This window comes from Xiphias gladius, chromosome 2 (genome assembly GCF_016859285.1).
Source record: "Xiphias gladius isolate SHS-SW01 ecotype Sanya breed wild chromosome 2, ASM1685928v1, whole genome shotgun sequence".
Classification (NCBI taxonomy): Eukaryota; Metazoa; Chordata; class Actinopteri; order Istiophoriformes; family Xiphiidae; genus Xiphias; species Xiphias gladius.
Window position 1 is genome coordinate 16,068,276 of NC_053401.1, and position 27,490 is coordinate 16,095,765.

General features: G+C 37.8%; 1 protein-coding gene across 4 annotated transcripts; it reads left to right on the plus strand.

Moving 5' to 3' along the window:
- Window positions 1-219: 219 nt before the first annotated feature.
- plxnc1 (plexin C1) lies at window positions 220-27,089 on the plus strand. 4 transcript variants are annotated; one of them, XM_040146754.1, is made up of 31 exons: window positions 220-1,338; window positions 2,008-2,130; window positions 4,899-5,033; window positions 5,180-5,280; window positions 5,349-5,454; window positions 5,543-5,708; window positions 6,392-6,494; window positions 6,797-6,872; window positions 7,683-7,724; window positions 7,857-7,990; window positions 10,053-10,232; window positions 11,038-11,146; window positions 11,624-11,803; window positions 11,887-12,054; window positions 12,204-12,303; window positions 12,451-12,552; window positions 14,545-14,648; window positions 14,773-14,814; window positions 14,907-15,031; window positions 15,629-15,827; window positions 17,314-17,460; window positions 19,850-20,018; window positions 20,798-20,898; window positions 22,321-22,396; window positions 23,291-23,325; window positions 23,455-23,550; window positions 24,028-24,191; window positions 24,357-24,504; window positions 24,701-24,841; window positions 25,218-25,292; window positions 26,563-27,089. In XM_040146754.1, exons 1-31 carry the CDS (start codon window positions 310-312, stop codon window positions 26,665-26,667), a joined length of 4,581 nt encoding a protein of 1,526 aa, XP_040002688.1. In that variant the 5' UTR covers window positions 220-309; the 3' UTR covers window positions 26,668-27,089. The 4 variants fall into 4 exon arrangements, with proteins under 4 accessions (XP_040002688.1, XP_040002702.1, XP_040002696.1 ...); XM_040146768.1 differs by having other exon boundaries at window positions 6,797-6,863; XM_040146762.1 differs by having other exon boundaries at window positions 2,014-2,130.
- Window positions 27,090-27,490: the final 401 nt, after the last annotated feature.

Here is a 27,490-nt window from a genome sequence, read left to right on the forward strand (position 1 = left end):
GCGTACACAGGTTCTGTGATTAGACTAAAACTATATAGCCGTTGTTTGAAAACGTGGTAAAAGTGGGACAAATTGAGCTGAATGAAAACTGTAATGCTGCAAAATCATCGGATCTCAGAAACACTTAATATCTGTTAGTTTTCGCTTTCGATGAGCGCGCTCCCTCCCACTTTCGGCACTTCTCTTTTCAACAGAGGCACACTGCGTTCTTACGCACGATTCTAGTTACACTGTAGTAGAGTGTAGAGTGCCATGCAGGCCATCAGTGTATGAAAGTTTCCTAGTCAAAGCTGCCATCGCTGCTAAAAAATGATCCTGCTCCCTGGTCTGCTATTTATTCTCAGCGGAGAACCGGGTCGTTGTCGGGGGGAGGATGGAGGCTTAACTTTTGATGGAGATATCCGCCACTTCGCCGTGGCCACCAACACGGTTTACATCGCTACAGAAAAGAAGCTGTACCAGCTGAGCCACGACCTCACTGTGGTCCAGAGTCTGAACCAGAGAGGAATCTTGAAGGGCGGAAACAAGCAGTCGGACGAGGTGCAGTTTTACCGGGTTTCAGAAGAGGCTTGGAGGAACGCAACTTTTAGAGTCAACATGCTATTGCCATTTGTTGAGAACGACACTTTGATCAGCTGCGGGGTGACCGACAATGAGTGTGGTTACTGCGAGGTTCTGGACCTGATGAACATCTCTAACATTCTGTACAGCGAGAGCATCCAAGTGGGACCACTGAGGCGCAGCAACGCGTCCGTCGCAGTCTTGGTGAATGTGGAGAAGAATCCAACCCGGAGCGACACTTACATTCTGACCGCGATACAGCAATATCAAGACCACTCCGAAAAGGGCAGCTGCACCTCAGATTCCGTAACTGTCAACCTTCAGAATACGAATAACAAACAGACAGGGGGTATATTTTCCCTTATTGATGACCAAGCCACGCCTTCGGTCAAAAGTTCACGCGATGTGGAGTTTGTGGACGGATTTCAGATCAATTCAGTCATATATCTGCTCTCCAACGTGCCCTCAGATGATAGAAGTAACAGAGTCCGTCTAATTTGGCTTGAGGGCAAAACCAGCAAGACCCGAACTCTCAGGTCGCTGCGGGGTGCGACTCTCAATATTTCTGAAGCTGGTGGAGAATGTAACAGACTCCTGGCCTCTTCGTTGATCCCGGGCGGGCCGCCGGTGCTCTGGGGCGGAGTATTCAGTATGGACGTAGGACAGACCAACACCGAGCTGATAGTGTTTGATATTAGTCCTGATCTCACCGGAGAGGCCGATGCAGATCCAGACTTCTGCAGTAGTGTCTGTACTGACAATCCAAGTTTTAAAAAGGTAACAGGTCAGTTTATTAAGCTATTATACAGTTGGTGCCATAGAGACGGCGACAAAATAATTCAATTTTCAGTTAGCGTAACTGCGCACTCATATCATGTACATTGATATTAATTCATTATCAACATATTAGTTATGCATACTGTAAGCATACGTAATGAAACCATTAGCTGTTAACAAGGTGCCGCCAGTATAACTCATTCACCCAGTGCTTTATATGGGAGTACAGCTGTTGGTATCTAAGTAGGTGTTATAAAGATATAAAATGTATAAAAACTTAAGTCTGTTAAGCATTAGCCTATTTGTTAAGTGACATTTCTTCAGTGCATAGGCTAAGTAAAATAAAAAACGAAGTTAATCGTTTAATTATGCATTATTTATGATAAGCAAGCTAGGTGGGACTATCAGACTTAGAATACAGACTTACAGGAAAGTAAAATGAAAGTGAACACACACATATAAATTAAAAATTAGATAATTTATGTTTGCCCACATAAATTGTCTTTTTTTAATGAATAAAAAATAAATGAACATGACTCCCCTTAAGTACGCTTGATGATCTGGCAATTAAGCTTTTAGTAATAAAGGGTTATTATTTCAAGTACCTTCAGTACTTAAAAGGTCTACTCTACCTGTTGGATACAAATCTAATGTGTTTGTGCTTCACAATCAAAGAGCCTGAAGCCGAAGGCAGTGCTCTTCAGGCAGAAGTACATGACCTCTTTGCTGGCAGTGAGGCAGAAGGCCTGGGTGGTTTTCTTCATCGGGACAGGAGACGGGCAGCTGATTAAGGTGTGTATAAGAATGGATATGTAGCTATTATTGGAAAAAGAAAACATTTACATAGAATCAGTTCTTCGACAACGCAAATTATAGCATTCATCAAGCACTATCTATTTTGTTATAATAAATAAGTAGCATCTATACATGAACTTATTGTCACAATGATGTGGAAAAGTTGTTTACACCAGCCAATTGGCAGTGTCATACTACAATCATAGTAAAATTGAATGGCAAAAAACCCAGAGTATTTTTTTCCTAAACAACAATTTGTTATAATGAAGATGCTCTAAAATGCTTCAATTATTGCTTACTTTACATACATAAGGTAATTTTATTTGATCATTATTGTAGTTTTATTTGATCTGAGTAAGTGCAGAAGTTAGTTCCAACTCACATTTCAGTTTGGAACTCTTCATATTGTATACTCTCTGAAAAATAATGTCCCAATTCCCATGTCTTGAATTACTCTTGAGTAACAATGGCCAGTTCCCTGTCAGTCACCTTTTTTATTTCCTCTGCCACTTCTCCATCACATCATCCTCTGTCTTTTTTCTATCTCCTAGATAATACAGCTAATATTCTGCAGACACTCTATACATACTCATTCACATGATTAAAGAACTGAACAGAAATCTGGGAACATTCTGCTACACACAATAGGCTCTTTCATGAGTTTACCTTCACAAATCTTCATAAACCCCCAAGAACCCCTTTCTTACAGCTCTACAGCTGAGGCCTAACAGAGAAAAATGGCTTTTCAATTAACTGGCAAATGTAGCATGTAATGGAAGACAGCTGATAGAAAAATCTAATTGAAAAAATGTTGCAAAAAAAGCTGACCACTCATTGCCTTTATTGTTAAAGATGATAGTAAGATGCTGTTGCTATGGATGAGTTGTAGACCTATATAATTAACTGGAACATACATAGAAACCTATGCAGCCTATCAGTTATGAGTATTTAACTGGTTGTGTTCAAGTATTAGACATACCAAATTCAGTTTACTTAGCATTATTTGTCTATATTAAGTTTTTTCCATTTTGTTAAATTATACCCAAGTATAATCCTCTGACGATAAACTACAGCAGCATGGAAAAGTAGGCTGACTAAAAGATGGTATCTACTATATATACACTGAGACTGACTGAGGAAATGAGGTCCGAGTGTGCAGATGGGAGAGTAGTCAGGTGATCCCCAGAGCAGAGAAACTCACTAGGGTGGAATGTGAAGCATGACAGAACCTGAAATATTCCAGAACACACATAGACAGCTGATGAGGGAGACAGTGCAGGCATAACCATGACATTTCTGAGTAACCGTTTACCCTGAGCAGCACAAAATACAATTGTATCATATCCTGTGTACCAGTAAATGGTAAAGTGAGGCAACACCATGGAAGTGACATTATGTGGACATGGTGACAGACACTTAACAGAAACATCAGCATGAAGTTTTCAACACACATCTTTTTTTCTGTGATGGTGTGAGCTCTTAGTGGTGCCAGGGGAAAACACAGCATCCCCATTAGGAATGAAAGGCAACAGTGGATCAAGGTTTTCCTCAACAAACATAATGGTCATTAGCTAGTGGCCTGACCTAAACAATGCCTAAACCACAGGCATAACAAGAATTCAGCTAAGTCCACCATTTCACCACAGCCATTGACTACAGCAGCAAATAAATTTTCCATTATTTCGTTTGTACAGGTCTCATTTGATATACTGGGACATAATATCCTCTGTTACATTCTGTTTTAAGGAGTTAGTAAAGAAAGCCACATATGCAGATGTTTTTACCAGACTGGACTGAACTTGGATATAATACTGAGTTTAAGTTCACTGTGAAAAAGGCAGTAGGTAAGACTGGGACAATAATAGGATAGATCTGTTGAAATTCTATATTTTTCTTATTGTGAACAAATGAAAACTCCAAAACTAACACTGAATTCATCCTGCTAACGAGTATTGTTGGTGTAGTCAAAGCCTTATTTAGCTTAATCCTCTGTGCCATAAAGCTCCAATTTTTGTATAAAAACACATCAGTGAGCCACACCATTACATTGATGGATATGGTCATTCATTATAGTGAACATGACTCTATAGTTTATTTTAAGTCAATTCCACATGCACCGTCCTGCTGCCATAAATACTCACAAGCATATCTAATGTGTGTTAATCCAGGTGTACTCATCTGCACAAGACACCTTAATAATCGTAGTCAACAAACAAAACAAAAAAATTAAAAAAAGAGGCAGGACCACTTTGAAGGTTATAGGAACAGACTTTATTCCATAAACTTATGTTTTCACACCAGTGTGCCTTCTTCAGTTTTCTTGAAACCAGCCTTTTTAAAAAATGAAAACATATATGCGGTACAATATTTGGGTCTTTTCATGGGCTTTGTTGATGACAACAAAAACTTTGAGTATTATGAAGCCTAGCATGTAGTCATAAAAGTAATCTAAGTTACCAAGTTAGCCTCGCCAACCACCCAAATTCAAACTAGCCACATGAGCTTACAACTGGTTATACTGTAGTCTGCTGACTGGCCAACATGAATGCCTTGGTCATAAACAGATGAACAAATTGATGAAAGACAATTTGACATTTACATGTTTCTTTGGCATTTATTTGCATTTTGATCAGAGTAGCTCCTGTTGATTCTAATTTGACAAAAGTAGTTTTTGATCCACCTATTTGAATCCAGCCTTTAAATATTTACCAACACAGCAGCTCAGTTTCTCAGAAACATAACCAAAGCTACATTCTTGTCGTCAGCTCGCTGTAGATAAGGACTATCACACCGCCTGTCCCATGATACTCTACAGGGCCAATGATGACCGCCGAGTGTTTCCCAAAATACATCTGGATCAAGTGGATCGTAAACATGTGTATGTGCCATTTCGAAACCAGGTGGGTGCATTGTACTTGTACCACCTGTAAGACGGTGGTAAACACTAGACGATTTTGAATACTTTGAATTTTTCAGATCATCTTTTTATTACCACAATGTCACATATACGTATACTGTATTTTAAAGTATTTGTGTTTTTTTCTAGATGATGCATGTACCTGTGTCAAAGTGCAGAGCATACACAAATGTGCAGGAGTGTTGGTCTGCACAGGATCCACACTGTGTCTGGTGTGGCTCTAAAAGAAGGTCAGGGAAACACCATCTATATCTTAAACAATTAGAAACTTGGTTGTAACATTTTTTTCTTTTCCCAGTTGCACATTTGAAGATGACTGCAAAGATTTAGACTGGCTATCCATTCCTGCTGATTACCAACAGAAAATGGTTTCTTACAAAATTATAAAGGACCCAGCAGGCCAGGTAGAGAGGAAGTACAAGGTTTTATCTCTAATCAGTTGTGTCTGTCAGTTATTTGTCCTTTAAAAACTCACATCCCAAACTTTCTCAGATCATACTTAACATCCAGACACACCTGACTGTGGGCCAGACGCCACTGTCTAACTTCGCCTGTCAATTCTCTGCGAGTTCCAGTGCACTTTGTAACATGAATGGCCCTCCTCCACAGTTCCCACAATGCACTTGCATCCTCTCTGATAGCATACTTCCTGCTGAAGGTCAGTAACTTTTGATAAATAAATTCAGTGAATTAAATACCTGGCAATCAATGACCTTAACACTGTCACAATAATTCTATAGATTTAATATTGCCATAAATCAGGTCTTCTTATTAATTTGCAACATTGCCCAAAACAGCTAAATACAACCAGAAATATTAATGAGAGAGCAGACTCCTACAGATGAAAAATTATCTATCTTTTGACAAATGTGTGTTGTCTCTTGTTATATTACATCACACAAAAAAAACATGTATTGCTGAACACTATATGACAAAGACTTAACAGGTCTGCGTGTCACAGCAAGAATTAGACTTGGGATGAATAGTTGTTTATCAGGAGATCCACTAATATTAAACACCCAGGCCTACACATCATCAGCCTAACCGATGTACCTGAGCATTCAGCTGGCATACCTGGTATTTTTTTTTGCTGTTGTGTACTTGTCATCTCTGCCTGCTCCTGATGATGGCTTTAAAGTAAAACCGAAAGCTTGAGAAACCTGCCAACATGCCTCTGTCTTTCTCTGGAGTAACTATATGCAGTTGTTTGCCGGTTGACAAATCTGTGATGCCTCATGGTATACATTGTTATATTTTGTGCACACATTTACAAATTTATCACTGAAAACTATGACATAGAACTACCTTATTGTAATGTTCATTGTATTATTTGCATGTCAGGCCTGGCAGTCAGTGTAAGAATTAGACTTGGGACGACGCAGTTATTAGAACAACTGACGCTAACCAACTGTTCTGACATCAGGGGACCGCCAAGTTCTGTCTTGTAAGTCCACTGCCATTTTCAAGAAATCAGAGAGACTTACTGTGAACAATTAACGTGTAATATATATAATAGACGATAGAACCGAAAAAATTGAAACACATAATCTGTCAAATGCAGCACGGATGAAATTATCAGGTCCCAGTTATGTGAAAAAAAAAAGAATTGAATCTTGTCTGTTTACAACCAGGAAGCATATATTACTATGTTGTGGTCTTCGATCAGGTCATTGGGATCCATATTTTTAGTGTTATATTGTTGCTGATCTTAACACCAACATGTTATAAGATTTGTTTTCTCTTCAGGTGTCAGCAGTGTATCAAGACTGGATGTGGCTGGAGCCAAAACGAATGTACCTGGGCAAATGAAGGAGTGAGGAATGTAATTATGCATGTTTTTATGTATTACTCTAACATAGGCTTTTCCATTCTTCATACATGCTGTTCACCGCAATAACTTCAGACATTTGTAAAATAGAAGAATAAACGAACAATATTGGAACCCTAAAAAAACCCTCTAAAAATTCAGATATTTGTTACTAACAGTTAACAAGAATGTTTCAACAGACAGAAAGCTCAACACCTGCCAGCAAGAAAAGATATGAGTAATTCATGTTAGCTACTGGAAACAGTTAGCAAATACCAGATAAAATACCAGACAGTTCCAGACAGTTTTCAATTTGAAAATATTTCTTATTTTCGGAACTTTACACCGTTATGTTAAAGAAATAGTCATACATTTTCGGAAATTCAATCATTTACTTAGCCTAACCTCACCCAGCCTGTACTTAGTCTAGCTTAGATCAAATGGGAAAGGAGATAAAGCCATCAAAAGTTACAAAAAGAAATGCCTTCCAACAACACCAATCGTATATACATGTTGTGTCTTGTTTGCTAACATTAACAACTGAGTCAGTAACTGACTAACCGTCCAGCTGTCTGCTCGCTGTTGTTCAGAGTTTAGAAACTTTGCAAAGATAGCAACTTCACTGTGAAGACCATCCGTGTTGCTAGGTGTGTTTCACTGGGCACAACTGTTGCAGATTAGTAACTCGCAAAGTTAACTGCTCGTTAAACCAAAATGTCTCATTTTCTATTTCTATTTTCTATTTTTATGCTAACTTTAGCTGAAACAGGTCTTAAATCAACTCCCTAAACCTGCTGAATTTATTCCCCCCACTTCCTCTTGCAGGACAATGTTTGCCAAATGATTGAGTCAGGGATGAACATTTCTGTGAGTCCGAACCTCAACTCTCACACACATTCTTTCTTTGTTCACCTTATACATATTCAATAGTGGTTAAAATGTCAGTAGAAGACAATACATTAAAAGATTATTATTTTTTTGTGTTTTTTTTATTGTCAGAGGCCAGATATCTCCTCCATCACCCCGAGTGTCGTGTCTTTCTTTGGCAGAAACCATGCGTTGTTGTCAGGTCATAACCTCGGTGATGTGACCGGCGTGAGGATGCAGGAGTATATGGACTGCACTCCACAAGAGTGAGTCAGTTTACGGGTGACTAAGATAAGCTTACGACGTTTGAAAGATAGCAATTATTATAGGGAAATGCCCCCCATATTATGAATTGACACATTGTACAATTTGAAACATTGTACAGTGACTGTCCAGTCAGTACATACAGTCCTGCTTGAAATTATTGGCACCCCTGAATTTTAAGTACAGAATTTAGAATATCTTCAGAAATAAATGCTAATTAACCAATTTGCAACAACAACAACAACAAAAAAAATGCTTTCATATAGTGAAATAAAAATACAGATATAAAATTTACACGTGACACAAGCTTGACAAATTTAAATTAGTTACTAAAAGAAATTAAAAACAAGTAAGACTCACCTGTGCTTAGTTTTAGGTGTTCGCATGACTTGAATTAACCAATGAATGACGCTTTTACTGCATAAAAAGGGGCTGATTGTTTCTGGTTTTTCTTTTTCACAATTGTGAAGACCAGAGAGCTATCTGAGAGCATCAGAAATATTATAATCAAAAAGCATAACAATTCCAAAGACTACAAGGCAATCCCCAAAGATGTTGAAGTCTTTGTGTCAACAGTTTGTAATGTTATCAAGAAGTTTCACAGTCATAAAACTGTTAAACCACTTCAAGGGTGGGATCCTAAGACGAAAATCAATGAGAGAAGTTTGCAAAGGTTGATGAAGATTGTGGAAAAAACACCATGCAAGACATCTAAAGAGCTTCAGGCTCTTTGGGAATGCAGTGCATCAGTTGGGTTATAGGTGACGAAATGAAGCCCATAAGGTAAAGAACACCCTACTTACATTAAAACATTGTGGATGTTGTATCATGCTGTGGGGTGCTTTGCTACCTCAGGTACTGGGGGCATTGAATGTATCAAAGGAATTAGGAAATCATAAAACTAGGTTTAAGGTGAAGGTTTTTCAGCAGGATGACCCAAAGCACACATACAGTAGCACAAAAGAATGGTTGAAAAGGAAAAGATGGGCTGTTTTAAACCGGCCCGCAATGAATCCCGAATAAATCCCATTGAAAACTTTTGGAGACAGCTAAAATTTGCCATTAAAAAAAGGAGTCCTGCAAACTTAAAAGAGCTTAAAACTTAAAGTAGGAAGAGAGGCAGAAACTACCAGCAGACACGTGCAAGAAGCTTTTAGATAGCTACAAGAAACATTTAGAGGCTGTCATTGTTGGTTCTGCAACCAAATATTTGTGAAGGGTGCCAATAATTGTGTCTGGGGTACATTTTGTGTTTGTATTATTTCACTATTATGCAAGTTATCTTTTATAATTTTCTTTTGTTCAGTAACCTAGGACATTTTATTAAAATATTTTGATTATATAAAATTGGTTAATTTGCATTTATTTCTGAAGATTTTCTAAATTCTGTACTTAAAATTCAGGGGTGCTAATTATTTCAACCAGAACTGTATCAATGTTTTTCTCTTTCCTAAAGCCAGAAACAGGATTTTTTTTTTTAATGTAAAAAAATGGTTCTGCTCTACAGACATTATCAGTGATATTTATATATATTAAAGTAGAAGAATCACACATTTTGCTTCACAGCATCAGATACCAAAAAGTCTCTCTCAGACAGACTTTTTGGTATCTGGGCAGCTGTGGCTCAGCAGCTAGAGCGGGTCGTCCACTAAGGTCAATGGTTCGATCCCCTCGGGCAAGATACTGAACCCCAAATTGCCTCTGATGTATCATCAATGTGTGAGTGTGTGTGTGTGTGTGTGTGTGTGTGTGTGTGTGTGTGTGTGTGTGTGTGTGTGTGTGTGTGTGTGTGTGTCAAGAAAGCGCAGTATGTATAGATAAAGAGCGCTGTATTGAATTTGTGTGTGAATGGGTGAATGTGGCAGTAATGTAAAGCGCTTTGAGTGGTTGATAAGACTAGAAAAGCGCTATATAAGTGCCGTCCATTTACCATTCAATATGCTTGTGGTTTTCTGCATTGTTGTTGTTTTGATGTTTTAACAAGTTACCTATGCAAAAAAGCAAGTCTTAAACTCAGTGACATTAACTGGTTTCTCTCTCTGTCATCCTGTGTGCTCTTGTCAGATCTCCTGTATGGAACAACACAGGCGTGAATCTGACGTTCCACATTCCCAGTACAGCTAGTAAAGGCATGGTCAAAGCATGTGCTCTCCTCCCAGATGGTAGTTGCCATGGCAGCACTAAAATCACCTACCGGTCATCACCATCCTGCAACAACATTGTACCAAGCAGCACCTGGGCCAGGTATGTTTGGATTTGTTGGTACTTTTACATGCCTAACAAAATGCACGGATATTAATGGGAAAATTGGCATGAGGCGACATGGGTAGATATTAAATGTGGTCTTAATTATGGAAAAACAAAAAAGTCTGCATCATGGTCTTATTTACTTAATTCGTTGTATTGCATTGTATTACACCGAGTTAATTTGCTACTTCATTTGAGCACTTCACACTTGATAACTACAGAAAAAGGCAGTGAAAACTTAAGTAGGCTATTTTTGGATCTACCCTCAGTGCTTTGTCACTATGGAAGTAGATTTTGCTGAGACTTATTCCAGGAAACATGTTAGTAACTTAGGAACAGTTACAGGTTGAGGGTCATCTGATGGGGAAAGATAGCTGCTTCCCAAAATAATTTCTTTCACCATAAGACCACTTCCCTTTTTAGTTGCAGCAACTGAAACTGCCACTTCTGCCTCTGTTTTTGCACCTCAAAAAGCAACACAGTTTTGACATGATAGTTAAGATATTTCAGAGTTTTATAACACAACATGTACACAAAAAACACAAATATTCCCATAGGTATTATTAAAAAGACAAAAAAGGTATTGCCAGTTTTATGAAAAAAAATAGTTATTGTCAGCATCATGGTAACTTGCTGATTAAATGGTTTTCTGAGGCTTGTCACAGTGCATTTAGTTAGTGATTATCACTGAGTGCAAAGAACGTATCACGAAGTTGAAAGAGTCACAACAAAATGTAAGAACAGGAGAGTTTGTGTATTACATTTTCTGTCTGCTGATTGGCTGCTGCTCTGTGTCCTGTAGTGGAAAGAGGAAGATCACACTCATGGGCTCTCACCTGGATTTTGTGGAGGGGGTCACACACAGCCACGCACCGCAGGAAGTCAGGCTTCCTGGAAACAGCAACTGTCAGGTGGGTCTGTAGACAAGCACAAGATTCCATTGTATTGTTATCTTACATTAATTATATCATGTCATATATCATGCTGCATTACACTACACCGTCACATTATATCACAAAATGCCAAAATTATAGTATATAAGAATATGTCATGCCACATCATCCCATGTATTCCATGTACATCTTCTAGCATATGCAATGTAACATTACAGTTAAAGAAGTTACATTATAGCTGTCACATGCATCTATGCACATGGACAAACATGCAAAGTGAAGCATGTCATATGTTATCTTCCACTTCTTTGACATCAAATTCTTCTTCTTATCTTGTGTTAGAATGTGTTGTTATTTTACATCAACCAGTGTCATGTTGTTTCATAGTATTATGTTATATCATTTTGAATCGTGTCACATTACATCATAATGCTATGCCATACATACATTGTATAATGTTTATATAACACTGACTGTTCCTTTAATTTACTGCAGAATCTCACCTATGACACACCTGCGGCTGAAAACATTCAGGGGACTTTTACCAGCACTGTGTTTGTGAAAGTAGCCAATGAAACCTTGCCCTGCTCCACAAGCATCACCTACTATCCAGAGCCTGAGTTTACCAGCTTCACACCGACAAAGACAGGGGATGATGTGCGCATCACCATCGAGGTAATGAATATTTTTGTCACACATGCACAAACATAGGACGTGAATACATAAAACGTCAGCATTTGTTTCTGTTTTCATTTCAGAAAAAGGCAGACAAACTGGAGATGACAACAGCAGAGTTGTCAGTATGGGGCGTTCAGGAAGGAAAACAATACCCCTGCATCATGGAGGCCAAAGAAACTAACAACGAGACTGACTTTTTCACGTGTGAAATTAAGAGCACACCTAATGCTAAATTTCAGCAGTTAATGGTAAATCACAATAAACTACGCTAAATTATATTGTAGAGTCCTCAGAAGTATACTAGTTTCTATTCAATAACTTTTTTCAAAGTAGTAAACATGTATTTGAGCTCAGTAAAATTCCTTGCAAATAAAGTGTAATTATTGCTTTTTTACAGATCAAGTATGGAGATGAGACAGTAATACTGTACCTTAAATCTTCATTACTGTTCCTTCTGATGCTGCTTGTCCTTCTGCTGATACCCTGCATTATTATCAGTGAGTACACAAAGTAGGGTTGAGGGATTTGACCCATTTTTCCCCACTACGAGAGAAATACAGTTCAAACCTTAACAGCGAAAATCATTTTCTCCTTTTGAGTGCGAAATTCTATTGCGAAATTGAATGCTTGTTTTTGTCTTTCAGTGGTGGCAATTATCTACCGAAGCAAACAGAAGAAGTTCACTGCTGAGATGAACAGGCGTATGGAGGATCTGGAGTTCAACATCAGGAATGACATCAGACAAGGTCAGTCACAAATTTTCACAATGTATCTATGCCTTACTGCCTTCATCAGTAAGGCACGGATGAAGGCTCATATTTTAAGTATTGAGCACTTACTCCCTGTAGACTTTTTCAGTTTTTAGTTTTGTTTTTCCTGGATAACATTGGCTGTGGTTAGCTTGGATTCATGTCAGTTACAATGGATTCCAAATCTGACCAGTTTAAACAGTGAAAAAAAGGATCAGTTGTGAATAAGTATCAAAACTTCAGTAGAAACTTCCATCCTGCATCATAACCTCCCTCTCTGCTGAATATCTGCATTCTCAGTAGGTTCCAAATGCTCTCTTTTTGGCAAAATATGGCTATAGACACAGCTTCAGCAGAGAAGGAGAAAAAGAAAAAAGAAAAAGATATGCACAAACCAACACAGGCACCTGCGTGGAAACTCAAGGAATTTGTAACATCTGCCCAGGAAAATACAGATGAAAAATAGCCTTTTAGCTAACTTTGGTGCATTTACAGTAGTTTTTATAAATCTGCACTGTCCCTCTTAAATAGACCATTAAATAAATAAATAAATTGGCCAGAGGGTGGAGGTGGAAGTTGTGCATGTAGCCATATTAGGCCACCACAGAGCCATAGTGCTCTATTTAGGCAAAGTTCTTGTATGTCTGCTAGTGTATAGATGGCATTCAGCGACTTTGGCTTTAGCATTAAGAATGTTAATTTTATTTTATTAATAAAACATTTTTGTGTTTTATTAAAAAATGAAAAATAAGGTTTTGTAAAAAAAAAAACATGTTAATAAAATCTTACCTGTTTACCTCGTCATGTAAACAGGTAAGATATTCAGTTTTGTTTTGGTATCTGAACCTAAACTGAGGTATTGTATCAGCAATAAAATTTCAAACAATACCCAGCCTTATCAAGGTCATGGTAATTCCCATTAAGGACTAGTCAACACAGAGTTGGATGGATTGCCATGAAATGTGGGACATTCATGTTTCCCTTATGATGACATGTAATATCTTTGCAGTCTCTTAACTTTTCATCCAGGGCCATCATCAGGTCAAAATTTTAATTCATCCAGTACTGTTTATGACCAAATACCTGTAAAACTGATGATATTCCCATCACCCTCAACAGTTTTTTATGTTTAGTGCTAATTAGCAAATGTTAGCATGCTAAACCAAAAATAAGTAGAATATAATAAACATTAAACATTATACCTGCTAAACATTGGCTTTTTGGCATTGTCTTTGTGGGCACGTTAGTGTGATGAGGCTAACTTAGTTCAAAGAACTGGTCTGTGTAAGTATGGCATCAAAGAGCCTTGTTGCATTCTCTTTGATGGTACTTTTTTCTGACACATCATAATTTAAAAGCCTCCACAAAATGATACATTGGTCCTTGTAGACAAATGCAATTTGGTACTTAGATGAAACAAAGCTTTCCATGGTTTCCAGCACTGGAAAAAATTTTGATGTATGAACAGCATTTACGTTTTTAAGTCCTAATTTCAGAAAACAATGCAGGGAGCAGCTTTTACTGTGTGCATTTTTCATTTTAGCACTGAATTTACAAAGATTCTCACCGAGGCTCACATACACGCGCAGATCACTTTTAGGGTGTGAAATACTCTGAACGTGTTCCTTTTTCTGATGTCAAACTTGTCACACAAATACAATTGGTATTAAAACAGAAAAATGTTATATACACATACATTCATGCGCAGACTTTTAGTAATCAGCTTTGAGAGGGAAAAGATCAGTTACTGAGTTGCAGAACCATACCCATTTTCACTACTTCTTTTTATTTGTTACCTGCAAAATGATGCAAGCATACTTTTTTATTCAAACCTACAGAGAATTATATATAATCTGCTTTGTCCTTTGTATTATTTTTCTGGAGAAAACATGGTTGTTTCAAGTGTTTTCTCCAGCCATGCCAAATGAGATTTAGTGGCACTCAGGTCTATAGTCCATGAAAGCAGCCCCATTTAACTGTCCTGCACAGGTTTTGTGGATCTGCAGACAGAAAAAGCTGACCTGATTGAAAATGTTGGAGCGATTCCTTTCCTGGACTACAAGCACTTTGCCTCCAGAATCTTTTTTCCTGAGGTACAGTGGAGCTGGAAAGAAAGTAAATGTTCATATCTGACAAACTGATGTTGTAAATAGTGAAATAGCACGTATATTATCATTGCCAGATTAACAAAGTTACATTTTTGTTACTGTTTCCCAGAGTGAATCTTTGATGATGTCCTGTATCAAAGACATTGCTCAGGTAAGGTTTAACACCAGCTTTGGTAAATATAATGATGTACAGTTTTGTAACTGTCAGTGATGGATGCATTATTGTATTTGACTTGGGATCAGGATGCAGTGAAGATTCAGCTTGATGAATGTTGCCAATGCTTGTCCAGGCTGATCCAGGATCCGCTCTTCCTCACATCTATGGTGCAAGCTCTGGAGGAACAGAAAAGCTTCACCATCAAAGACAAGTCAGTTTTTCATGTTTTACTTCTAAAAGTCTGTTTATGTGACTGTATCTCTACATCACGATAGAAAAAAGATGTTTGTTTGGTAACAATGCAGTTATAATTCTATATATTCCATTTTGTGTTTGGCCATACTGACCCTTCTGTTTTATTCTGCTTTATTTTGTTCTGTTCTTCACCTTCTCTACCATACTTGGTTACTGCTCTGTTCTCACCTGCTGTCCTTTACTGTCTGCTCTAATCTATTTTATTACTAAAATTTCAGTTTTCTGTTCCACTCTTCTCTCATTGTTTTTTTCTTGCTTATTATTGTCTCTTGTAGTGTTTTTAATTCAATTCCCCTTCACTTACATTCTTGGTTCTTATTATGAATCTACTCATCCTCTTGTTAACTACCTACTCATGTAAGTTCTATTCTTCTTTTTCACACATTTTCGTCTGCTGTTTTATTCTCTTCTTATTATCTCCTACCTATTCATCGATTCAATTATCCTTTTGCTAAGTATTGTTTTCTCCTCTTTGTCTGCATTATATTGTGCTTTAAGCTTACGTGCAGTAACCTGTTCTTGTCTACTCTCATTTTACTCCATTCTGTTTCAGGTGTACATTGGCATCCCTACTAACAGTAGCACTCCACAGCAACTTGTTGTACCTGACAGAGATGATGGAGGTTCTGTTGAAAGCACTGATGCATCAAAACAGCAATGCTCAGCCCAAACTGTTGCTACGACGCACCGAGTCCACAGTGGAGAAACTGTTGACCAACTGGATGTCCATATGCCTTTATGGCTTCCTCCGGGTCTGTTGCTCTTTTGTCTCTTGTAGTCTTTGCTGTTCTGTGTTACAACCACTATATTACTACTTTTAGCCAGGTTAGGGCTAACACATATCACAACAACTTTTGGTTGGGGGAAAAAAACATTCATGGTCCCCAGAAAATGAATCCTAATTACTTTGGTTACTTTTCATCCAGTGCAACCAGTAGGTTAAAGTTTTCACTTATCCAGTTAAACGGCTCAACATCTACTAAAAGGGTAGGCACAAATTTGGTGGAGAGATTCATGGTCTCCAGACAATGCATCCTTATGACTCTTGTGATTTCTCAACTTTTCTTTTAGCACAATAATCGGGTCAAAATTTAAATGTCTCCAGAAGTTTGGTTTATGTCCAAATACTTGCAAAACGAATGACATTCCCATCAGGCCCAGCTGATTTTTAGCTTATTTTTTGTTTTGGTGGTAATTAGCAAATGTTAATATACTCTCAGACTAAACTAAGATGGTAAACATGGTAAACATTATACGTGCTAAACATCAGTATGTTAGCATCATTGTGAGTATGATAGCATGGTGGTGCTAGCCTTAAACACTGTTGTGCTTAAGTATGGCTTCACAGATCAACTATCTTAAACTCTTAGTCCTCTCATTTCTTGTGACTTATCTTCATATTAGTTAAAATATTGGGGAAATAACACACTGCGTGAGGTAAATAGGAACTTGTTCTGTGGAGCTACAAAAAATAATTAAACCATACGGATCATGCATCAGGATCCAAGTGTTGAAACCAAATGGTTTTATAATTTGTATAATACACAAGTATTTAGTGAAAGTCCTCCCAAAATTTTTTTTCCCAGTTTACATGATAAGTAACTCCTGAGGGCAAGGCACTGTGTGTGGGTTACCATTCATGATATGCAGGAGCAAGAAATTGTTTTTTTGTCCTTCTAATATGCTATTAGGTGTTATAAGCTGTTTATGTTGCTGCATTTTTGTGCTATGTTTTACCTCTGGTTATTCAGATCTTATCAGGGAGTTTCTGTAAAGTCCCAGCAGGCTATTTACTTTCAGTCTAGAAACTCGAGGTGTCACTTCAGCCATTTGATAAACCACATCTGATCCTCTCTAAACCTCCTCTGTTACCAGACAAATGGTGACGGTCTTTAGCTCTTTACAGCTGTCATGCAGTCAGTGGAGTTATTCATGTTATTAGTTCACAGTTCAGTATTTTAATTAGCTTTGTTAAATTCCATACCATACATGCTGTATACACATTGATTCTTATTCATAAATGCGTATGTCAGTAATAAATTCTTGTAGTGTCTACACAGCCCATGTGATGATGCTTTACAGGCCCTGCCTCATTTGTCAATGGTGTAAACCAGAATGAAGCAAATACAAAAATGGCACAAACCAAACTTTCCTACTCTGGTGGACACTTTGCACAAAGTTACCATAGCTTCAGGACCTTGTATGATCAAACGAGTTCCTGTTTCTGTTTTTGTACAGGAAAGTGTTGGCCAGCACCTGTTCCTGATGGTGAGCGCTGTCACGCAGCAGATGGCCAAAGGACCTGTTGACTTTGTGACAGAGAAAGCTCTGTATACACTCAGTGAGGACTGGCTGCTGTGGCAGGCTCCAGACTTCAGCTCCCTGGTACACATACACACACACTTTTTACATTTCAAGACATTTGTACATTTGAGTGGATTACTGGAGTCCAAACAAGAGGTCCTTTTGTGTGTGGTGGTTTACTTACTCCAGATACATGGAATAACCACCAAACTATGTGTGTAACATTTACATATTGTTCTGTGTCATCACAAGTTTAGTCAGCTGTGGTTGAACATGTTGAATCAATCATTAACACTTCCCAGTTCTTACTTCTGTTTTTGGTATATTGGTACAAAACTGTGCTTACTTAATTCTGTGTTTCAACTAAATTAATACACACTACTCCAATCTTCCGATATATACACTTTATCACAAATATTAAATTTCCAAATTGTGGGTGATTTTTTTCACACCTAATGTAAACCCATTTAGAATTTTAGTGTGATCACTCAGGTCTAGCTGTTTGTCTAATTGAGAGTATGGAGACAGCTTGTCAGATTGATATTGAACCTCTTCCTTCTCCATGTATTCTAAGTTTTGAACACACGCAAATAGTTCCTGAAGCACTCAAAAATATACAGTACTGTGCAAAGTTTTAGGCACTAAAGTAAAGTAATGATGCTTTCAAAAAATAATGCCATGAAAACTTTTTATTTATCAATAAACTTCATACAAAGTACATTAAAGAGAAAAAAATGTAAATCAAATCGATATTTGTTTTGACGAGCCTTCCTTTTAAAACAGCATCATTTCTCCTTGGTACTTACATGCAGTTTTTCAAGGTTCTTGGCATGTTGGTTGTTCCAAGAATCTTGAAGAACTTGAAACAGTTCTTCTGCAGATTTAGTCTGTCTCAGTGTCTTCTGTCTCTCCATGTAATCCCAGACTGACTCCATGATGCTGAGATCACAGCTCTGTGGGGGCCAGATAATCTGTTGCAGGACTCCTTGTTCTTCTTGTCTCTGAAGATAGTTATTGATGACTCTGGCTGTATGTTTGGGCTCATTGTCATGCTGCAGAATGAATTTGGGACCATTCAGATGTTTTCCTGATGGCACTGCAAGATCGATAAGAATTTAAACATTTAAAGTGCCTAAAAATTTGGCACACTACTTGTATAAAAGATTACTCAGCCCATTGCCTAATAGAGAATTTGTTGAGACAAATTAAATTTATTAACCTTTAGACTTATCAAGCAGTTAAAAACAACATTTACAGCTTGTGATTTGGACATAGCTTCCAGGAATTTAGTAACACAAGTGAAACTGAATAACAGTACCATGTCATCCTACTGGCAGGAAATATATGCTTGCTGTCAAATAGGAAGATTGAAAATAAGAGTGAAAGATGTTTGGTTACAGCAGTGAGGGATGTGTTCAGTATGGTGACAGGAAACTAAATATTGAGAAGGCTTGGGTTAGGGGTTGGTCAATAATCCACTCTTAGTGTGGATTTTTATTAATTAAATTTTTTACTTTTTACTTGCACAACCACTGCAGCTAATTCCCATATATCCCTAAGAGGAAAAAACACAATTTTGTCAAATTTAAATAATCAAATGTTACAGATCCCTCAGTTTGGAGCCATTAGCCAGTTTTTACATGCAGACAGTTTTAAAAGTGGAAAGAAATTTTATACACTCTCTGATTAGCATTACTGTGCTGTTCCTGATTAAGAGGAACCCTAAAATACATCACATTTAAGCTGTGACAGAACCCAGTTTAAGGAAGTAGCAACTCACAGTCCGAGTCTTGTCAAAAACATCTAATTCAAGGAAGTGGAACATCTTAGCATTTCTCAGATTAAACATATCAGTAAACCCACATGTATGAACAAGGTTTCTTTGAAAACACCCAGTTGATCAGAGAATAGATAGAGAAGTTTATGAGACCAGAGGCAGACATAGGTGTTTGTTTAGTGTGAGTTAAATTCTAATTTTGGTTGATACTGTATTAGCATGTACATGTAGTGAAAAAATACATAGCTGCAAATAATAAACAACAATTCACATGTTAAGTTGAGAAAAGGTTGCAAATGACAGCAGTTTGGTGAAACTAGCTGGATCTAGTTAATGGTGAAACAGAGATTAGCATTAGTGGTTATTTAGTGGTTTTTGACCAGTATGAATGCAAGTTTACAAGCAGCTGTGTACATGTGTTAGTGAGGAACTACAAATTCATCCAGCAATACTTCACGGAGGTCAGTCCTTTTCAATTCAAGAGCGGCTTTCTTTTTGCTTTCATGGTAGTCACCATTCACACATGTACTCCAGCATGGATTCTGTGTATCTGAGTGTATATGTCCGAATAGTGACTAAACTCATGAATGAATGAATTATGAAATTAGATTATATTATTAGATTAGATTTAGATTATTGCTGGTAAAATACAATGATGTGTCAGTTTTGTACATTTCTGTCTATTGTCTGCAGAAGCTGAAGGTGCTGTTTGCAGTGGGCAGTGATGGGGAGGTCAGTGAGCCTCTGGAGGTCAACACACTCAGCTGTGACACAGTAGAGCAGGTCAAAGAGAAAATCCTATCCACCTTCAAGGCCAAATTTGGTTTCCCCTACAACATTTCCCTCAGGGACGTTTGTATTGGTCAGTAACAGCAGTTTAGTCTCTTTACTCTCATCTCTTTGCCTCCATCTCTGCCTTAACTAAGTTGTTCATCAGTCTGGTCTGCTGTGCATTTCAAAGGATAAGTCTGGTGAGATTCTATATTTTTATTTTTGTCGACAAATCCCATGACAACACTAAAACCAACAATGATGTAATCCTGCCAACAGGTATTGTGTTTGTAGCCAAAGCCTGACATATGCATCTGTTCCTCTGTGCCATAGAGCTCTATTTTTGCCCAAAACCTATTAAGACTCATCAGTTCCTTCATTACCATGAACATGGGCACTGTGGTTTTTTATAAGTCAGTCCCACATACACCGTCCTGGTGGTGCATCAAATGTGTATTAATCTGCAGCTGAAAATGGTCCCCACCAAATATACTATTTGTAAACTACAGTGCCCAGCTGTTTTAGGAAATAGTTAACTATTTTTTTGTTTGTTTGTTTGTTTGTTTTTTAAATTAAACTGTATATTTGTGACACATTTTAAAAGATTCAGTAGGAATTTGGGAGTGAGTGCCACAGACAGGGTAGGGAACCTGGAAAGTTGATGACAACAAGAATAATAATTCCAGCTATATTCTTAAAGCATAATGGATGATTTAAAGGGTATTAGTGCACATTTTTGCTAATTATTGCACATTTTTGCTCATCAAGTTAAATATCGTCATGGTCATAAAACATTAAATTGCCATAAACTCACTCAAAAAAAGTCTTTTCAAACTGTTTAACCATACCTTTTCCACTTTTTCCCAGCAGAGTATGAGAAGGATAGATCTTTTACTCCTCTTGAGGAAGTGGATGCAAGCTCTGAGATTATTGGGGAGGTGACAATGCTCAACACACTCAAGCACTACAAGGTGAGGAGTGTGAGTGTTAAGAAGAAGATGTGCCAGTGGAAGAGGGCTCTCAAAATCTGACATACTTACCTCTCATGCAGAAAGTCTTGTGTTTTGTTGTTGTGTGGGCCAATTGTGTGTTGGATAGAGGATGCTGCTGAGGTGTAACTTAACAGAAACTGAAATATGCCCACTACAATGCTGCATTTCATGAACTACAGTAATCACAGTCCCTACAAGTTAGCCCATAAGACTCCTATCACTTTGATTATTGTTGCTCCTATCTCTGCCTACTGGAAAAAAGCATGTATAAAGGTCTTTTCTGTGGCAGCTTGAAAAAAACTGGATTTAAAATGTAAATAATAAACCACTCTTTGCAAATATCTGTAACACACCTACCTAACACCTAACACAAGCACACGCGCACACACACGCACACGCACAACCCATCATAGACCCCGGTGGTCTGTGTGGTAGTAACACCAAACGAACAGAAGGCATTTAACCTGATGTCATTGTGCTGAACACTTGCTCACTGTTGTATGGAAACTTAATTAAAAAATTTACTTTAAATTTCCTTACTTTGAAACTTGTTTATTTTAGACTCATAATTCCCTGTAGACCACAACATAATTTAATTTAACCCAGTTATTTTACAGCAGCTCAGTGTGAGGAGGTGGGAAGCTCTTCTCTGTCTCACTTTGCCATTAAAGCCGATAGCAAGGGAGGATTTTATATAAAAGAAAAAAAATACTGGAGGGAGAGTGGTTTGTAAAGTCTTCATATTGGGATCATGGAGTCTTTTGTGCTATGTGTTCATCATCTATCAGAGTACCATCAGGGCCTGGGAAAGATACAACTCCAACACATGTGTTGTGTGATAGCCTGATGTCCTGGTCTGTGTTTGTCATATAACAAAGACATGCTACATGTTACATGATTAGTCAAGCAAGAAACAACACGCACAGTAAGTGTTCCAGTCTTGAAAAACCCTATTCTGGGAAAATTTATGTTTTAACTTAAGTGGTATGGAGTGGTATGGAGCAAAAGTTAAATAAAGAAGTGTTTCTTTAGTTTCTAAAAAAGCTGATGTTCGGTGATCATCTCCTTAAAACAGCAACACCCACATCAGTATACACCTAAATTTCTGGGGGATTTCTGTGGGTGATTGTGGTTTTCTTTTACACATACTCACATACACAAAACAGTAGAAGCAAAACACAGAGAAAGGAAAAACTGAAAGCACACCTGATGTAAATGGAAGGTTTTATTGCAGGACTCTAAACATTAAATTATTTGTTCCCACTTCACACTAATAATCACTTCGTAGCAGTGTCCCTTTTAATCACATGGTGCGTTAAAACTTTGGAACAAAGGGTGTAAAATTAACAAAAATTTAAATAATTAACCTTTCTGTGTGTTGGTCTTTTTGTACTCCTGTAGGTTCCTGATGGAGCGACAATTAAAGTGCTTTCTAAGAAAACTCATCCTCCTCTGAGCCCACAGGGGAGTCTGAGGGGTAAGAGCTGAGAAGAAATACATTGCTGACTGAACACTTAAAGGAATAAAAATTTGGCAACATTTTTCTTGCTGAGAGCTTGATGATAATACTGTTGCCACTCTCATGTCAGTGCATTAAGTATGGAGATAGAACAAGGGAGTGATTAGCTTATCTTAGCATAAAGACTGGATGCAGGTGGAAACTCTTTGAAGTTCAAAATGATCCCTAGCAACTGAAGTTTAGCAGTTAAAACCTTGTATCTCGCTTGTCAAATGTCAAACTGTTCAAGGTGACATCCTCAGCTATCTAACAGTCTAAACCCAAATATATTAAGTTAACAATGAGCAGAGGAAAGCATTAAATCCTGACTTTGAAGAATCTTGAATCACAGACTTTTTTTTGCTATTTTTATCACTATTTTTCTTGAAAAATTTGTGAAACGATTATCCGACTATTAATATAGTTGCCAATTAATAAACTAGTTGTTAAAGCTCAAGTCAACATTCAAGGTCCTACTCAAGCAAATACTTCAAGCTAGTTCCATGGGAGAAACACAAAGAATATTTTCAGATGCACAAGTAGCATGGTTGTAGGGATGGCACCGTGGGTCAGCTTCCTGCACACTTTTATTGTTGCTTTACCAGCTCTCTTGCTACTACTGTCACCTTTAACAATGTCCCCAATATTCCTTTAAAGCCTATAGGAGGATTTAGAAATGGATCATAGTCAGTTGCGGATAATGTAAAGCATGTAACGCATAACTTCTATTCAGAGCTTTTCTTTAAAAGAGCTGTATATTACATCTCTTATAAATTTGCAACCACCAACCAAAAAAAAAACAGATGCCAGAAAAGAAGAAGTTAATTATTTCTGCTAACGATCAATGTTGATTTCTGTTCGTTTTTCCTCTAGATAATGAGAACTTCTCTGGAAAATACTTCCACCTGGTAAGAGACAGTTTGTGTTTCATGATTGCTGAAGTGAATCATTAAATTTTGTTTTAATCACATAATATTGAAGATTATTTTGGATTGAGATTAACTCATTATGATGACTGGTATCTTCTTTAACTGCAGATTGATCCTGATATAGAGGAGCACCAAAGAAAGAACCCAGAGAGGAAGAAGTTAAAACTGAAGGAAGTGCACCTCACCAAGCTGCTCTCTACCAAGGTAAGAGGAACCAGTTACAATGCCTCATTTTACTTAAACTCACGCCAACACTGGCAGAACTGATACCAGAATCTGCCTCTTACATGGTTATTCTTACCACCAGCAGGAGTATTATTGCTGTAAAGGAAGCATGCTATTTTTGTGTCACTTGCACTGTGAGCACAACTTTGTTGAATTTGGAGAGCTTTTTGTTTTCAACTTAGAAAAGAGAGCAGGTGTCACTTTGAACTTCCCTTTTTTTTTAAGACAGGAAATTAATAAGCAACAGTACAGAGTTCTGGTGAGAGTGGGGGATATATATTGTTATTTCAGAGGGGAGGGGATTCAAACTAAATTTGAAACTTGGAATATCTATTTTGCTGCTCTCTACCTTCAGCTGCTACCATTACTAATTCAATTTATTGTTTGTTTCGAAAGGTTTTTATTTTTACTGTTGTGAACGGCAGAAATTACATTACCTTGTTCTCTCTCCCTAAGGTGGCGGTGCATTCATTTGTGGAGAACCTGTTCAAGTCTATCTGGGGGATGCCACACAGCAGAGCTCCGCATGCTGTCAAATACTTCTTTGACTTTCTGGACACTCAGGCAGACAACATGAGGATCACTGACACAGATGTCCTGCACATCTGGAAGACCAACAGGTACAGCCAGGTCATTCAAAGCGCTGTGGACAGTGTGAAAAGTTTTAATAGAGAAGTCTGAACAAATAAGGTATTTGTTCAGATAAATAGGAATTTAGGGATTCTAGAGCAGTAAGTCTGCTGATGTCCAAGTCTTAAAACTTCACCTGTTTTTCTGCTTGACAGTTTGCCTCTGCGCTTCTGGGTCAACATCCTCAAAAACCCGCAGTTTGTTTTCGACATGGAGAAGACTCCACATTTGGACAGCTGCCTATCAGTCATCGCTCAGGCCTTCATGGACTGCTTCTCACTCAGTGAGACCCAGCTGGGGAAGGTAAACTACCAGACAAAAGTCTCATATTCTCATAAGAAGAGCAAAAAGTCAATTTTCCTTTTTTTTTGTTGAGACATTGAAATCTCTGAGAGATGTCTACCCTAATACAAAAGCAAAATCATGCATCTACCCACAGGTGTTTTGCATCTAGGAATGCAAAAAAAAAAGTCACGATACCTTGAATGTTGTGTTCCAGCATGCACCAACCAACAAGCTCCTATATGCCAGAGATATTCCCAAATTCAAACAGGAAGTGAAGGCTTACTACAAGCAGATCAGAGACCAGTCACCAATCACAGACTCAGAATTCAAGGACTTTCTGCAGGAGGAGTCAAAGGTAATGTCAATTTCAGTACAATATCTAAAGAAACAAAAACAAAAAACAAAACAAACAAAAAAAAAAAGTGGCACAAGTAAGACAAGCAGTGAAAGGATGACTGTTTTGTCCCGGGTGTCTGTAGCTCAGGCTGTCCACAAACTGGAAGGTAGGTGGTTCAATCCCTGGCTCCTCCAGTGTGCATTACAAAGTGTCCTAGGGCAAGATACTGAACCTTAAATTGCACATTGTGTGCCATCAGCATGTTTAAGTGCGAACTATGAATGTGTATGCGAATGGGTGAACATTCGTGCACACATTTACTCGACAGACATGTAAAGTGCTCAATATGACTAGAAAAGCAGTGCAGTTTCTATTTACCTTTTTACTATTTCAGAAACATGAAAATGATTTCAACGAAGCGGCAGCCCTCAGAGAGCTCTACAAATTCATCCAGCGATACTTCACGGAGGTCAGTCCTTTTCAATTCAAGAGCGGCTTTCTTTTTGCTTTCATGGTAGTTCAGAATCACTTTGTATGTGTTTACTTGATTTTTAATGGTGAATGAAACCCTTAGATGATACCAATGTGGCCTGACAAAGATGTTTGCGACGCCACATCCGGTTTTGTTTCAACACATTTTAAATGTGTATTAGAGCTACCTTTTCATCTTTGTTTTCAGCTAGCATCCATGTTGACACCCCTCAGTAAAGCTGCTGAGGGTGACAAACTGACAGCTGTCTGAGGAGAACAGTGAGAATTTCAGGTTAACCACTGGTGAAAAGTTGCATAATTTTGGTTCAGATTTTGTCACAAAAAAAAACAACAAAAAAAAACAGCAAAAAAAAACCAACCCAGACTGGAATTGGAAAGAAAATGCAGCCAAGTGGAGCCTTTTGCTTTTTACACTGATTATAGATCATCAGGTTTGAGTCATGTGTGGATGACAAAAAATCTGAAATGGGGAACTTCTAGCTGTAGTGTGAACAATATGAAGAGACAGAGGAGAGAAAACCTACCTAAATTTAATTTAGCATTACCCACCGTCTTATTACAGTGCCTTTCTTTAAGCTGAATCATCGATAAAATTTCATCATATGCATCAAAATAAGGCCATATTAGAAATGTGTTTTTACTGATGGTTTCTTTTTTATCAGCAGAAATGCTCCTAACTTAACCCACATTTTATTTGTAGTCACCATGTGGGGGAATGGTGCCAGCAACAGACTGCAGCAACTTCACTTGTGAAACCAAGTCACATGAGACACCGTGTGTAGAGGAAATGAGATTTAAAACCCTGTTTTCCCTTTACTTCATTTATCAGGCTGTCGTTTCCTGTTCCTGTGCACAGAGTAGCACTTTTTTAAAACGCAACACTGCAAAAGGGTTTTACGTGCAATAAAATAAGAATTTGACTTGAGTCCAATATAAATCACTGCCTTCTTAAATCAAGTGTGACTTTCTTAATACAAAAGGACTAATTTGCCTGAGATTTCCTTAAAAGATAAAACAGCTTTATAAACTAGAAGAGTATTTCCTTTTTGTTTTCATGAACATCAGTATTTCACAGCTTAGTACCACATTAAAAAAATTATTAAGGTGGATGTTTTTGGAGTGTACATTTATAAGACACAGGCAGAAAAATTAGTTAGGAAAAGATGTCACCCCACTGAACAGAAGTTTGACTAAAAGAATTTATTTTAAAATGCAAAATGCCTTATGCTGGATTTATTTTTCCACAGATACAAGATAAGTTTGACCAGAATGGAGCCCCAACTGAGCTGAGGGAGCAACTACATCATGTTAAAAACTTGTTTGATGGACTGAAGAGTTGCTCCTGGAACTGAGCGACCTGTCTTTCACTCATATGAATGAACACACTGGAGCTAGAGCAACATAGTGACAGAAAAGAGGAGACTCTGGCCAGCATCTATTATCTAAGATGGAAATGAGGCACTGAGTTAGTAAATTGTTTTAGAGTAGCTGAAAGGAGCTGCTAATCATGTCGGTAATTTCATGAGTCAGTGAGGAGTTTTATGTCTTACAATAAAATACATTCTCAGGGTTTTCTGCCCTAACGTGACAAGAATTCTATTGGAAACTCTGAATCCTGTGAAGTTATTGGCATTAAAATAATCAACTTTTGAAGATACTGAAGTGAAGCACATATCCTGTCAGTAGCTTAGGACAATTCTGCTGAATGCAGTTTTGTGACTATGTGACACATCTGCTGATTGGTCTTGTGTCTGTTTCACCGAGAAGAACTAATACTCAGTCAACTTAAACAGCTTTGTTGCCACCCAATACAGTTAAGATCATAACTTGAGGTCCCATATACACAGGCAGACAAAGTCAAAATTACAGATATGTCACAAAAAAAGCTTATCTGTAAAACATGTATTTTTTAATACAATTCAAGTAAAAAATGTTGGACATGATATCAACAGCCTGAATAAATACTGTGCAATTCGCAGCCTGTTGTGTCTTGAAACTTTGTATCAACTCTTCCTTAAAACTTTTTCTTCACAGTGCCTTCAGAGCAAACATTTGTAAACAAGCATCTCGATACAAAAGCAAACCCTGAGGATATCTTGGTCAATTTATAAAAATAAAAAAAAAGTGCTGCAGCATTTCATCACATTGGTGAGACATGTAAATGCTGACAAAATG